At 36.9% G+C, this 14708-nt stretch overlaps 1 protein-coding gene across 2 annotated transcripts in view; it reads left to right on the top strand.

The window, feature by feature from the left end:
• Positions 1–14708, top strand: part of dhrsx (dehydrogenase/reductase (SDR family) X-linked) — an 83504-nt gene that overhangs the window by 59340 nt on the left and 9456 nt on the right. For both annotated transcript variants that reach the window (XM_073842735.1, XM_073842734.1), the window contains exons 5-6: positions 468–675; positions 12583–12790. In XM_073842735.1, coding sequence (XP_073698836.1) covers positions 468–675; positions 12583–12790 — 416 coding nt within the window. The remainder of the gene's footprint in view (positions 1–467; positions 676–12582; positions 12791–14708) is intronic.

Genomic DNA, 14708 nt, shown 5'->3' with positions numbered 1-14708 from the left:
CTTGTGCCGCTCCTTTTAACATAGAAATGCATTTCTGCAGAAGGGTATTTTTGATGTGTGAATGTTCTTCACATCTTTTCATCAAAAGCATTATTTCTTCTCAGCAAGAACCTGAATTGAGCAGAAAGAGACACATTAAGAACATTAGTGGAGGAAATGGTTATTCGCTAGTTCAGTTTCATATGAAGACATCTCTGATATCCTTCTGTGTCTGCTAAAAGCTGTTTAAAAAGATGTGAATCAGTAAACCAGCAATAACCAATCCACAGTATTCAGAGAGCTGCATGTGGTATGATGTTCTCAAAGCAAAACGCTTTTCAGACCAGAGGAAAGAGTGACTCAGAAGTGACTCATGAGTCATTTTTAAGGTGTGAATACTTGATCAAGCTTAGTAGGATACTTCCCGGTGTCCTGCATATTCTGTCTTTTCTTAATATATCAGCAATGATGTTCCTTTATGTCTGCAGCTGGTGTTATGCTTGTTCCGGAGAGGAGAACAGAGGATGGATTCGAGCTGCACTTTGGGCTAAACTACCTGGGCCATTTCCTGTTGACCAACCTGTTGCTGGATGTGCTGAAGAAGTCAGGCAAACCTGGGAAATGTTCCCGAATAGTCATTATGTCTTCAGCTACCCACTATGGAGGAAGATTAACTCTGGATGACTTGCAGGGAAGGTTAGAAGCTTTTTTGAATTATAATTGAGATTCTTTTCTCGCCTCAAGCCTTTTTGTGAATAGAAAGGACAAGCTGAATCGTAAAGACAAAGATTTAATCTTCCTACTTATATTTAAAATTAAAATATGTTCCATTGTGCCCAGGGCCACTGCTCTGAATGTATATATTACACACAAAAGACATCTAATTTTGTGTGTTCTGCGTTTGCAGTCAGAATTTTGAATTCAGTCCGAACATGTGTATGTATGTTCTTTATTAAAGGGACAGTTCACACAAAAATGAAAATTATGTAATTAATTACTCACCCTCATGACATTTCAACCGTAAGAACACATCTTTGGAACATTAATTAAGATTTTAAGATTTTTTTATGAAATCCAAGAGCTTTCTTCAGTCGTAATTGTTTTTTGAGACAAACATTTCAGGATTTTTCTCCATGTATTGAACTTCAATGGTGCCTATGAGTTTGAACTTCCAAAATGCTGTTTAAAGGCAGCTTCAAAGGGCTCTAAACGATCCCATCCAGGAAAGAAGGGACTTATCTAGCGAAATGATAATTTATTTTCTAAAAAATAAAATTAATAAATAAATAAAAATTACAATTTGCATACTTTTTAGCATCAAACACTCATCTTGAAAGCTCTGCGTGAACTCTGGTTCAAGACAGTTAGGGTATGTCGAAAGTCTCCCATCTCATTTTCTCCTCCAACTTCAAAATCATCCTACATCACTGCAGAAGTACGGACCCAGTGTTCACAAAGCGAACATGCCCTTTACAAAAAAAAAGCTGAAACAGTGATGCAGAAAAAGAGATGGGAGTTCACACAGAGCTAGACAAGAGGTTAAAAAGTACAGTGGTGGCCAGAAGTTTTGAGAATGACACAAATATTAGTTTTCACAAAGTTTGCTGCTCAACTGCTTTTAGATCTTTGTTTCAGTTGTTTCTGTGATGTACTGAAGTATAATTACAAGCACTTCATACGTTTCAAAGGCTTTTATCGACAATTACATGACATTTATGCAAAGAGTCAGTATTTGCAGTGTTGGCCCTTCTTTTTCAGGACCTCTGCAATTCGACTGGGCATGCTCTCAATCAACTTCTGGGCCAAATCCTGACTAATAGCAACCCATTCTTTCATAATCACTTCTTGGAGTTTGTCAGAATTAGTGTTTTTTTGTTTGTCCACCCGCCTCTTGAGGATTGACCTCAAGTTTTAAGATCTGGGGAATTTCCAGGCCATGGACCTAAAATGTCAACATTTTGGTCCCTGAGCTACTTAGTTATCACTTTTGCCTCATGCATTGGAAAATGCATTGTTCTTCACCAAACTGTTGTTGGATTGTTGGAAGAAGTTGCTGTTGGAGGGTGTTTTGGTACCATTCTTTATTCATGGCTGTGTTTTTGGGCAAAATTGTGCGTGAGCCCACTCCCTTGGATGAGAAGCAACCCCACACATGAATGATCTCAGGATGCTTTACTGTTGGCATGACACTGGACTGATGGTACAGTAGCGCTCACCTTTTCTTCTCCGGACAAGCCTTTTTCCAGATGCCCCAAACAATCGGAAAGAGGCTTCAACGGAGAATATGACTTTGCCCCAGTCCTCAGCAGTCCATTCGCCATACTTTTTGCAGAAGATCAATCTGTTGCTGATGTTTTTTTTTGGAGAGAAGTGGCTTCTTTGCTGCCCTTCTTGACACCAGGCCTTCTTCCAAAAGTCTTGGCCTCACTGTGCGTGCAGATGCGCTCACACCTGCCTACTGCCATTCCTGAGCAAGCTCTGCACTGGTGGCACTCCGATCCCGCAGCTGAATCCTCTTTAGGAGACGATCCTGGCGCTTGCTGGACTTTCTTGGACGCCCTGAAGCCTTCTTAACCACGCAGTGGAAAGTATTTTTGGGGATTAAGTTAATTTTCATGGCAAAAAGGACTATGCAATTCATCTGATCACTCTTCATAACATTCTGGAGTATATGCAAATTGCTATTATAAAAACTTAAGCAGCAACTTTTCCAATTTCCAATATTTATGTAATTCTCAAAACTTTTGGCCTTGACTGTAAATTGTAAATTATTTTAAAATCGTTAGGCTAGATAAGACCCTTCTTCCTCAGATGGCATCATTTAGAGCCATTTGAAGCTGCATTTAAACTGCATTTTGGAAGTTCAAACTCACAGGCACCATAGAAGTCCACTATAAGAACATTCCTGATTTTTTTTTACTCAAAAAACTATTTATTTACGACTGAGGAAAGAAAGGTATGAACATCTTGGATGACAAGGGGGTGAGTAAATTAACTCCTAAATTAACAACAACTAAGCGTGTTTCATTTTGTCTCGCATCATGTTTAGAGGCATGGAAATGTCACTACAATAACAGACCATTGTATAAAATTCTTGAGTGTATTTTGAGTCTTGAGTCTATGCCATGAACTTTACATATTACACATACTTTTGAAAAATAACATTTAGTTGATCCTGATAAGCGCTCATTGTCACAGCTGTAAACGTGATGGCTTTCTTATTTCATAAGGGGGGTTGGCATCACGGCATCTTTGTTTCCAGGTGGAACGTTAAAGAATGCGACACACACGTAACCTGGAAATCCTGTATAATACAAATAATCTGGTGACAACTTCGAAACTCCTGAAGTGTTTGCAATTTTGTCTGCTGTGGGCGTGATGTCTGAAGCTGAGACTATTGATTAGCATGCATATTACTAGCACATTTGCTTTCCCCAAATTAAACTGTGGTCATAAGATACTAACATATATGTGACCCTGGACCACAAAACCAGTCATAAGGTTAAATTTGACAAAAATGAGATATATACCGCACATGAAAGCTCAATAAATAAGCTTTCTATTGATGTATGGTTTGTTAGGGTAGGACAATATTTGGCTGAGATACATCTATTTGAAATCAGAAATCTGAGGATGCAAAAAAATCAAAAAGACTGAGAAAATCACCTTTAAAGTTGTCCAAATTAGGTTCTTAACAATGCATATTACAAATCAAAAATTACATTTTGATATGTTTACAGTAGGAATTTGACAAAATCTTCATGGAACATGAACTTTACTTAATTTCTTAATGATTTTTGGCATAAAAAAAAAATCTAAAATTTTAACCCATGCAATGTATTTTTGGCTATTGCTACAAATATACCCCAGCGACTTAAGACCAGTGTTGTGCAAGTTACTTCCTAAATGTAATACATTATATATTACTAGTTAGTGTCTTTTAAAAGTAATTAGTTACATTAAAATATTACTGTCTCTAAATTGTAATGCGTTACACTACTTTTAAGTTACTTTTGAGTTCATCATCAGAATATCCACAGATTATAAAATGCCAAAGTTTATAGCTGCTCGTTATACATTAAGTTTAGAATAGCTAGCATAAAATTATAAAAACATACAATCATTAAACACAATAAATAGCCTATAGGCTATTTTAAATGGTTTTCAGAACAAAACAAGAATGAAGAATATAAGTTGCTAAACAAGCCAAAATGAATGAGGGTATAAGCGAAACTAAAAGCAAACGGCATTGTTCTGACGCAGCTTACCTCTCTCATTCGGCATCAATCCAATTAAATGTGTCCATATTCGTGATCTATTTGAATGCTAAACTATTATGTAAACCAGGATGTGTACTTAACGCGCTTATAAAACATCCTCCTCAAATATGTGTTTGGTCCGAGTTCAGGCTGAACTGCGCGGATTGTACTACGCAATACGCACTATTTAATTTGACCTGTTTCTATATTTGATTGACTGTAATTTATTCTTATAAAGAATGAACAGACTGCAACTTTTGCAATGCTGTGTGTGCGTGAGACGCCGGTGCAATCGAATAGCGGAAAAACTCATTTTAGGTCATACATATCATTTAAAACTGCAGTGTATTTACTTTTATTTCTGTCATCTCGGTTTCCTTTGTGTGAACTTTCGGAGAGCGCCGCTTCACACAAAAATGAACCAAACTCAGCAGCATATGTCACTCAGTCTTTTCCTTTCGTTTTGAAAATCTGTTAATTGGGCTATTTATGTCGGATATATTTCACGTATTCATTCATTTTATATACAGACTATGATTTAATGAAAACTGATTTTGTAATTTTTAGCTTATTTTTTGTTGCTTGTCTGCACTCGTCCGTCATTTTTTTCTCTTCTCCGACTCCGCAGCTCTCTTCGTTAGTTTAGTGTTAGTGGCAGCAGTCCAGCTGTTTCCAAGAGTTACTCGTGGTATATTTCTCCATAACGGGAGTTGGTCCATCTCACAAATATAGTCTCTGCAGTCATCTCTCAAACATCGAATTCCAGCATCAGGAAGACAAAATATTTTACTCGTGGACTTTTTTTAATTCACAAATTAATTTCGAGTTAAAATATGTTGATGTAACTTGCGTTACTGAGATTGTAACGAGTAATATTATTACCCAAATTGTATCAGTAATGCGTCCTATTACCGCGTTACAGCAAAAAGTAATAAACTACTGTAATATATTACATTTGTAATGCGTTACTCCCAACACTGCTTAAGACTGGTTTTGTGGTCCAGGGTCACATATTAAGTTTATTATTAAGTTTATTATTATTCACCATTAGTATAAATATTATAATTCAACATTTAAACAAAATAATTTGAACATATCTGTTATTAAACATTGTTAAATGTTCTTTATTTTTAACAGGTGTCAAAATAAATATCTGTTCATACGATGCATTACAATAGTGTGATGCCTGAATTCCAGTGTAGCATTTGAAATGATTGCTTACTGCTTCATTTTGAAAAAAAAAAAGAGAGAATTTTAATACTGGCCATTTATCAGTTGAAAACAATATTGTCTTATCGGTATTAGCCAGGATTTTAATAATGGTGCACCGCTATTATTCTTAAAGGCGGAAATGTCTCCCTGTCTCATTAAACACCAATCTTCCTGTAGTGCAGATCTCTCCATCCTGTTTGCATCTGCTTTATTCCTCAAAATATTGCTGCCGTTCTGTTTTTTTTTTTTTTTTTTCAGGTCTCCTTTTATTGCTTTTCAGTCTTGAGAGTCCTCATCCGTTACTGCAGTCATGTACTGCAGAGACTCTACGGCTGAAGGACACTGTCGCTATAACATGCAGCGTGATTCAGAGCACCGTGTGTCTATTGATTGACTGAATGCAGCAAAGCCTCCTGGGAGGCAGAATGGGGTGGTTATGAGTGTTACAATAAATACTGACAAACAACAAATCTAATACAGCAAACAAGGTGCCCGCCTGCAACTGGCGATGACTTCTTGTCACGCTGTATGTTAAGTGTGTGTGTGGGGGTCTCATGCTGTGGGTTGGCACAGAAGATTCCTAATAAATATGTCCTTCAAGGTGAGAGAGGGAGAGAGGCAGGGGTGGGCGCAAAGACATCTGCTGGTATAAATAACGGATAAATGAGTCAGCTGAAAGATTAGACATGGATTCTTCATTCTAGGGCATTGTAGGACTTCGAAATTTCCATAGAAATGCAAGTTTTTTGGTTTGTTAATGTGAGGGTCACTGTCTCCTCTAGATGCCTGTGACTTCTACTTAGACCTTCCTAAAGCAAATAGCATTGTCATAAGACCAATGCTGGTGAAATTACATAATTCTAGATGACAATTTCAATACTAGGGCTAAAACTAATGTGCTTATGAACAAAATATTTTATAAGTTAAATGTCAATACACAACATTTATTACAATTTGTATATATAATACCATGTGACCCCCACAAAATCAGTCTTAAGTAGCACAGGTATATTTATAGCAATAGCCAAAAATATGGGTCAAAATTATCCATGTTTCTTTTATGCCAAAAATCATTAGAAAATTAAGTAAAGACCATGTTCCATGAAGATATGTAAATATTGTAAATTTCCTATTGCAAATATATCAAAACTTAATTTTTGATTAATAATATGCATTGCTAAGAACTTTATTTGGACAGCTTTAAAGGTGTAATTTATTTATTTATTTATTTATTTATTTTTTGCACCCTCAGATTCCAGATTTTCAAATAGTATCTTGACCAAATATCCTCCTAACAAAATATACATCAGTGGAAACCTTATTTATTCAGCTCTCATATGTTGTATGAATCTCAATTTAAAAAAAAAAATACCCTTATGACTGGTTTTGTGGTCCAGGGTCACACACACACATATATGTGTGTGTGTGTGTGTGTGTGTGTGTGTGTGTGTGTGTGTGTGTGTGTGTGTGTGTGTGTGTGTGTGTGTGTGTGTGTGTGTGTGTGTGTGTATATATATATATATATATATATACAGTATATACACTCTTAAAAAAAATGTGTTAAAAACAACACAGCCTGTGTTGTTTCTTAACACACTTTTGTGTCTAGTTAAGGACAACACATTTTGTGTTAGTTTTAACTCAACCAGTATGTTATTCCAGCTAACACAGAAAATGTGTTGTTTTTTTCTACACACCAATGTGTTATAAATACACAATTTGTGTCAAGTATGTGTTATTTTTTAACAAATTTTGTATGCAATAAAGACACTGCAAACTAATGTATAGTTTAAACACAATTTATTAAACCTACTACTAACAATTACATAAAAACTCAAAAAGGTTAAAAAAAGAGACGTAAACAATCACAATACAGTCATTTCAACATTTTAATTGTTCCTTGAGTGAAAAGTTGTTAATGGTTTATAAAGTTTGTACTTTAAATTTAAAAAAATGTGGTATTTGACAACCTCTTAAGTATTAATCGTTTTATTTACATATTTTCATGAGCATACAAGTGATGGTGATGGTCGGTGAGATGAAGTCTCTCGTTTGTCTCTGTCACGGCAGTAACGGTGTGTTCACACGGGGCGCAAGCGTCAACGCTTCCCATTGACTTTGAATGGGTGACGTCAAGCGTTGCCGAAAAGAATTGTGGATCCGTCGGCGGCGCTTCACTAGCGTTGCTCGCGGCAGAAGTTGAGAAATGTTCAACTTCTGCCGCGAGCAACAACAGTGAAGCGCCGCGTCAGCCAATCAGATCGCTCTATGCAAATACAGTGGCCAGGCGGCAGCCAATCACGTTCATCCTGTTCAAGAGCAGCATTTCATTGGCTGACGCTGCTATGACCATAAACGTCAGCCACGCCTTCCGTTAAGCGTTGACGCTTACGCCCCGTGTGAACACACCGTAACTGCCACAAGCGCTTCAGGAGTGTCTTCCATTCAAAGCTGCAAGAGTAAAATAAAGATACTTTTGTTATTTATAGGCTACACAACGAAAATTGTAAAATAGCGATAGCTAAAAAGGCAAGAAAAGCTTAAGAATCAGAGATTTTGTTAGCGTTAGGGCAAATTGCGCAATATGGCACCACGAATGTTCATTTTCAAAGAGAAAGACGCAACGAACGAATGCATTTCCTCATGTGAAGCACTACAACGTGTCAATGATTAATTAAAAGCGATTCTGTTCACAATTAATCTAACAAAAGAAACTATAAAGCTTGTTAAAATAAGCTCCCACCACCGAGATGTGCAGCTCGCATCGCCATTCGTGAGGCAGTTTTCCGGCTACCACGTATATGTGCCAAATGCCCCTTGACCTTCTCCAAACGATCACAAAAGACATTTTACAGTTTTTTACAATCGTTTTTGCACTAATAACAGAACCGTAATGTCATTTTTCAAAACTCTAGACACATAATTCACAACCAATGATCAAAATGCACATTTTTCAAACCACTTAACACATTTTTCAAATGCTTGGATACAATACATATAAGCCAAAGATCATTTGTTCATTGAACTTAAATCACCTGTTCAAAATGACACAACTTAACATCACAGTATTACTATTTCAAAATGCAACTCACATCTGAGATGAGCGTGGATTCATTTTGTTACAAAGATTGAACTATCAGTTGATACATCTGCTTAAAATGATAAGTAACTGTTGAAGCATAGCTTTTTTGGAAAATAGTGCATGTTTCAGGATAGATCATTTGACACCAGTTACCACAGAATATGACCCAGATGGACTACACTACACTCTCAGAAAAAACGGTACAAAACTATACCTTTTAGGGTATAAGTAGCTGTCACTAGGGTGTTACCAAGGGTACAATTTTTTGGGGTACCTTTAAAGGTACCTTTATATGTTTTGTTGCCCAGGAACAAAATTGTACCTCTGCAGTACTTTTTTTTTTTTTTTTTTTTTACCGTGTATCTATGGATGTCATATTTCATTCTTTATCAGATATGGTTTCTATGACATCTTTTACAGAACACATTTTCATATTCAACATTACTGAATGCAAGATGTCATTTTTATGTTATTGCTTTTGTGGTTTTAATGAGTTAATGGCTACCCTGGTAAAAAAAAAAAAAAAAGAATGTATAAAGAACGTTGGTACACAAATTAGCCCTGCTGAAAAAAAAAAAAAAAACCATCCAAAACCAGCCTAGGCTGTTTGGCTGTTTTTAGCTTGTCATAGGTGGTCAGCAGGCTGGTTTTAGAGGGGTATTGGCCACTTTTCTGTCTGGTCAGGCTGGGAAACCACCAACTAAAACCAGCCTGACCAGGCTGGGAGACCAGCTAAGACCAGCCAACCAGCCTAGGCTGGTTTTAGCAGTTTTTTTTTCAGCAGGGTACAGTATACTGTAAACTGTATTCTGTACCCTGCTGAAAAAAAAAAAAACAGCTAAAACTTTGAATCTAAATTTTTCCTTTAGAAAACCTATGCTGAGATTTATTTTATCAGTAAATTCCACATTACAGTATTTCAATGATACCACTGTGTCTGTACTGTTCTCAGTCTACAGTAAAAAAAAATGAAACCTGAATCACATATTTTGTACAACTATATTTAATGATTGTACTAGCAAAAACACATTGAAACTATGGGTAACTTATGGGTGATCTAAAGTAATGTTCCTATAATATTTCATAATAAATTTGTTTTTTGAAACAATGCTTCTGCTAATGCAAGGCTTCTTTAAAGATATGAATGCAATATGCAAAGTTTTGAACACTGGACAGCCTGTGTTACAAATAATGACTGTTTTGAGTTTTGTATCTAGAGTTTTGAAAAATGACATTAAGGTTCAGTTATTAGTGCAAAAACGATTGTAAAAAACGTATAATGGCAAATACAAACATTTCTCTTACCTTCACACGTCGAAGTTATGTCCTGATGATGAAAACTTGAAGCACAAGGAAATTTGCTTGTGTCAGAAGAATAACGGTTCATGAACTGAGACAAGCAGGAATGTGATTGGCTGATATTTAACATTGTGTTGGATACACAGTGTTGGATATTTTCTTTTTTCTTTTTCGTTTTTAACACACATTTAACACAAAGTAACACAAAATGTGCTAAAAATGTGCTTAAAAATTAACACAAAAATGAACTTTTTGACAGTATAGTGGTGTGAAAAAGTGTTGGCCCCCTTCCTGATTTTTTTTTTTTTTTTTTTTTTTGCATGTTTGTCACACTTTAATGTTTCAGATCATCAAACAAATTTAAATATTAATCAAAGATAACACAAGTAAACACAACATGCAGTTTTTAAATGAAGGGGAAAAAAATCTAAACCCACCTGGCCCTGTGTGAAAACAGTAAAATATGGTGGTGGTAGTGTGGTGGTCTGGGGCTGTTTTGCTGCTTCTGGACCTGGAAGACTTGCTGTGATAAATGGAACCATGAATTCTACTGTCTACCAAAAAACCCTGAAGGACAATGTCCGGCCATCTGTTCGTGACTTCAAGCTGAAGCGAACTTGAGTTCTGCAGCAGGACAATGATCCAAAACACACCAGCAAATCCACCTCTGAATGGCTGAAGAAAAACAAAATGAAGACTTTGGAGTGGCCTAGTCAAAGTCCTGACCTGAATCCTATTGAGATGCTGTGGCATGACCTTAAAAGGGCTGTTCATGCTCGAAAACCCTCCAATGTGGCTGAATTACAACAATTCTGCCAAGATGAGTGGGCCAAAATTCCCGCACAGCGCTGTAACAGACTCATTGCAAGTTATCACAAACACTCAATTGCAGTTGTTGCTACTAAGGATGGCCCAACCAGTTATTAAGTTTAGGGGGCAAACACTTTTTCACACAGGGCCATGTGGGTTTGGATTTTGTATTCCCTTCATAATAAAAAACTTCATTCAAAAACTTCATGTTGTGTTTACTTATGTTATCTTTGATTAATATTTACATTTGAACATGATTCATGATTTGAAACATTAAAGTGTGACAAACATGAAAAAAAAAAAATCAGGAAGGGGGCCAACACTTTTTCACACCACTGTATATACTGTATATAGGATAAGAACAGTTCGTATACAATTTTCAATCAAGTCAGGCTTTTACAATCATAAACTTTTCAAAAACATTCAGTAAAGGTTTTAGGACATGATAGGAGCAGCAAGAGCAGCAAATGAGAATCTGTGGGAGGAAAACTGCTAACAGTAGGCTGTTCCAGTTCATTAAATGACTTATATTCATGACTTTTATTCATGTTTGAAAAGTTACATCAAAAACAGCTTTTTCTTGTGCCATCTTGTCTGTCCGACATTTAAGTGTCAACCCGTCATACACATAGCGTACATAGCTGAAACAATGGCCTACTAGAATCAACAGCACTCCTATTGTAGTCAGTGAAGCGTACAGAAACTTTGTTACATATAACAGCGAAGTTGCGTCGTGTTTCAGCCCTGGTTGTGCATTCATTTGGCTGGAGGTGGTTGGGTTAAATTTTTTTACCCAACATGCTGGGTTGTTTTATTTAAGTCAATTATTGTTTAAAATTATTATATTTATATAATATCTATATATATATACATATATCATTTGATTTAGATCGGAACAGGTTGCAAAGTTTGCAAATTGAATAATTCAAATCAAATGATTCATGATACACGATTGAAGTCCCAAACTTTGGGACTTTGAGTACTGATCTGAAATGATGGTTCGCAAATCATTATTTAATTCAGAACTTCAGAGTGGGTTCACAAATCTTTTGCTTTAGATCAGAACTTTGGAGCACAGATCACAAATCATTTGATTCAGATTGGGTTTTCGGTGTGGGTTCCGAAGTATCAGGATTTCATAGTAGAACAGTAGAAAACGTCAAACCATTAAGGCAGTACAATTATAAAAACAAAGCAAAGAAAAAAGTAAGTATACACAAAAACAAATCTTAAGAAAATGAACCAACAGATTTACTGTAGTAAAAGTGTAGTATACTTTGTAATGCTTTAGTAGTAATACTTTGCACACGCTTCACTTTATTTTTGCAATTTTTTATTTGTGTATTTTAATTAATTTATTTATCTTTTTTAGAATTTAAAAGAGAAGATATTGTTTGATAAGTGAGATGTCTGTTTGAAGTCTTTAAAATTAAATTTCAGGACATTCATGGACCTTTCAAGCATTACTTTTTTGATTTTCAAAGTATCTGTATAAACCCTGTGTAGAGGACGCAAAAAAGTCTGTGCTTTGACTAATTCAACAGCTGGGTTTTTTCGTCCGAGACCGACTCAACCCAATGGTTGGGTAGAAAAAAATAACCCAGCATTAAAAACCAGAATTTGAACTTATAAAAAATAACCTAATAAAATGACCCAACAAGCTGAAGCCAGCTTTTGGTTTAAAAAAGTTTTCTCTCAGGACGGAGGGTTCATCATTCATATTGACAGTAAAAAATTATGCAGTAGCTGAGTTACAGGAAAACTACCAAGCACCCAATAAAATGACCCAATAAGCTGAACCCAGCATTTGGATTAAACAACACCAATTTCATGATTTCAACAAACACAAATTACAGTAAACAACACATTAATAATCACTGACATCAAAATAGCTGTTTAACCACACTCAATACCTCTTTCTTTTCTCTCTCTCTTCCTCAGGATGTGTTATAGTGCTCATGGTGCATACGCCCAGAGTAAACTGGCCCTGCTGCTGTTCTCCTACCACCTGCAGGACCAGTTGTGGGTCAGAGGTGACCCTGTAACAGTTAACGCAGTGGACCCAGGCATGGTGGACACAGCCCTGTACGACAATCTGTCTAGTCCGGCCAAGCTGGCCAAGAAACCTTTTGCAAAACTGCTCTTCAGGGTAAGGCAAATCACATTGCCCTCTATATAAAACCTCATTAGTCAAGTTTAGTGAAGGATAATAATTGCCTGGACAGATTTGGAATGCCTTATTTCATTTAAATAACTTGCCAAACTTTGGAAAGTCAGCCAAAGTAGGCCTGAGTCACTGGTGTGATGGTTTATTCAGACATCTTGAGGAAGAATTCTTGAGGCGTAGAGCTTCAGTTTCACTTGTGTTTGGGTTCATTTTTGCCACTTTTATTGACAGGACAGAGAGAGGACAGGAAATGAGGAGGAATCCGACTAGATTAGACACTAGAGTGAATGTACTGCTTTAAATGGTAGTATTTAAAAAAAAGCTGATTTTTGATATCAATAAGACAGTAATTATTTTCATATTATAGATGATAACTGTTAAATGAAAAATATAAAAAATCTGTATTATTTATGATGTATGAATGAATGAATGAATACGACAAAAACTAATATAATATCCCTTGATAACTGTCATTTCTTATGAATCCAATATAAAACTCCCAGCTTTCCTATCTAAAATGCATTAAATTTAGCAAGTTCATGAATATTCTTCCTCGGATACATTGTGTCTATGTGTAAAACGCTTTAGAGTCACTGACAAAGGGCGTTGTGAAAGGTGCACTGTTGAATGACAACACTTTATGACAAACCCACCTGCCCCAATGTGTTGCAATAAGGTATTGTGACAGTGTGGTGTATCCCGGGAGACACTGTTTTCACTCTCTCTTTTCTTCTTCTCCGTCTGTCTGTCTCACCCAATCTCTTGGAATGCGTCTTGAAATCTAAAGGTTTGGAGCCACTGTGTCAGGGTGAACAATAATTGGATTTATCTTGTCTCTTTGCTTCAAAGGTGTGTGTGTGTGTGTGTGTGTGTGTGTGTGTGTGTGTGTGTGTGTGTGTGTGTGTGTTAGTGTGTATTTGTGTGTTAGTGTGTATGTGTGTGTTAATCAGACGTGATTCTTTCATCTTCCTTAAGAATATTTGTTACACCTCTTGAATTTCAAATAAGTTTGGAAAAATAAAATACACAATTACACACACACATTTGCATATATATATATATATATATATATACATGCAGTTGAAGTCAAAAGTTTACATACACCTTGCAGAATCTGCGACCAAAATAAGTGGGATCATGCAAAATGCATGCTATTTTTTATATAGTACTGACCTGAATACGATGATTCACATAAAAAAAAGTTTACATATAATCTACAAGATAAAATAATAGTTGAATTTAAAAAAAATCACCCTGTTCAAAAGTTTACATACACTTGATTCTTAATACTGTTGTTCCCCTTCAGTCGTTTCACTACAACGTTACATATGGGAACTCGCCTGAGAGACCAATCACCTCTGAGCTTTATACGAAGTGTGCCTAGAATTCGGCCGGCTGACTCTCACGTTGTCCTAAGACCTCGGCCCGACTATGTGCCCAAGGTTCCCACCACACCTTTTCGAGATCAAGTGGTGAACCTGCAAGCTCTGCCCCCGGAGGAGGCAGACCCGGCCTTAGCGTTGCTGTGTCCCGTTCGCGCATTGCGAATATACGTGGACCGCACCCGGAGCTTTAAACGCTCCGAGCAGCTCTTTGTTTGCTATGGAGGACAGCAGAAGGGGAATGCTGTCTCCAAGTAGAGGTTGGCCCATTGGGTGGTAGATGCCATCTCCCTGGTATACGAAGGCCAGGGGGAGCCGTGCCTTAGGAGTTCGAGCTCACTCCACTAGGAGTGTTACCTCCTCCTATGCGCTGGCTCACGGCACCTCGCTAGCAGACATCTGTAGAGCTGCAGGCTGGGCGACACCTAACACCTTCGAGAGATTTTACAATCTCCGCGTTGAGCCCGTCCTCCCATGTGTTAAGGTAAACATCAGGTAACCGGCGGGAGGCCGGCTGG

Source organism: Garra rufa, chromosome 6 (genome assembly GCF_049309525.1).
Source record: "Garra rufa chromosome 6, GarRuf1.0, whole genome shotgun sequence".
Taxonomy (NCBI): domain Eukaryota; kingdom Metazoa; phylum Chordata; class Actinopteri; order Cypriniformes; family Cyprinidae; genus Garra; species Garra rufa.
This window is presented reverse-complemented; position numbering and strand designations above follow the sequence as displayed.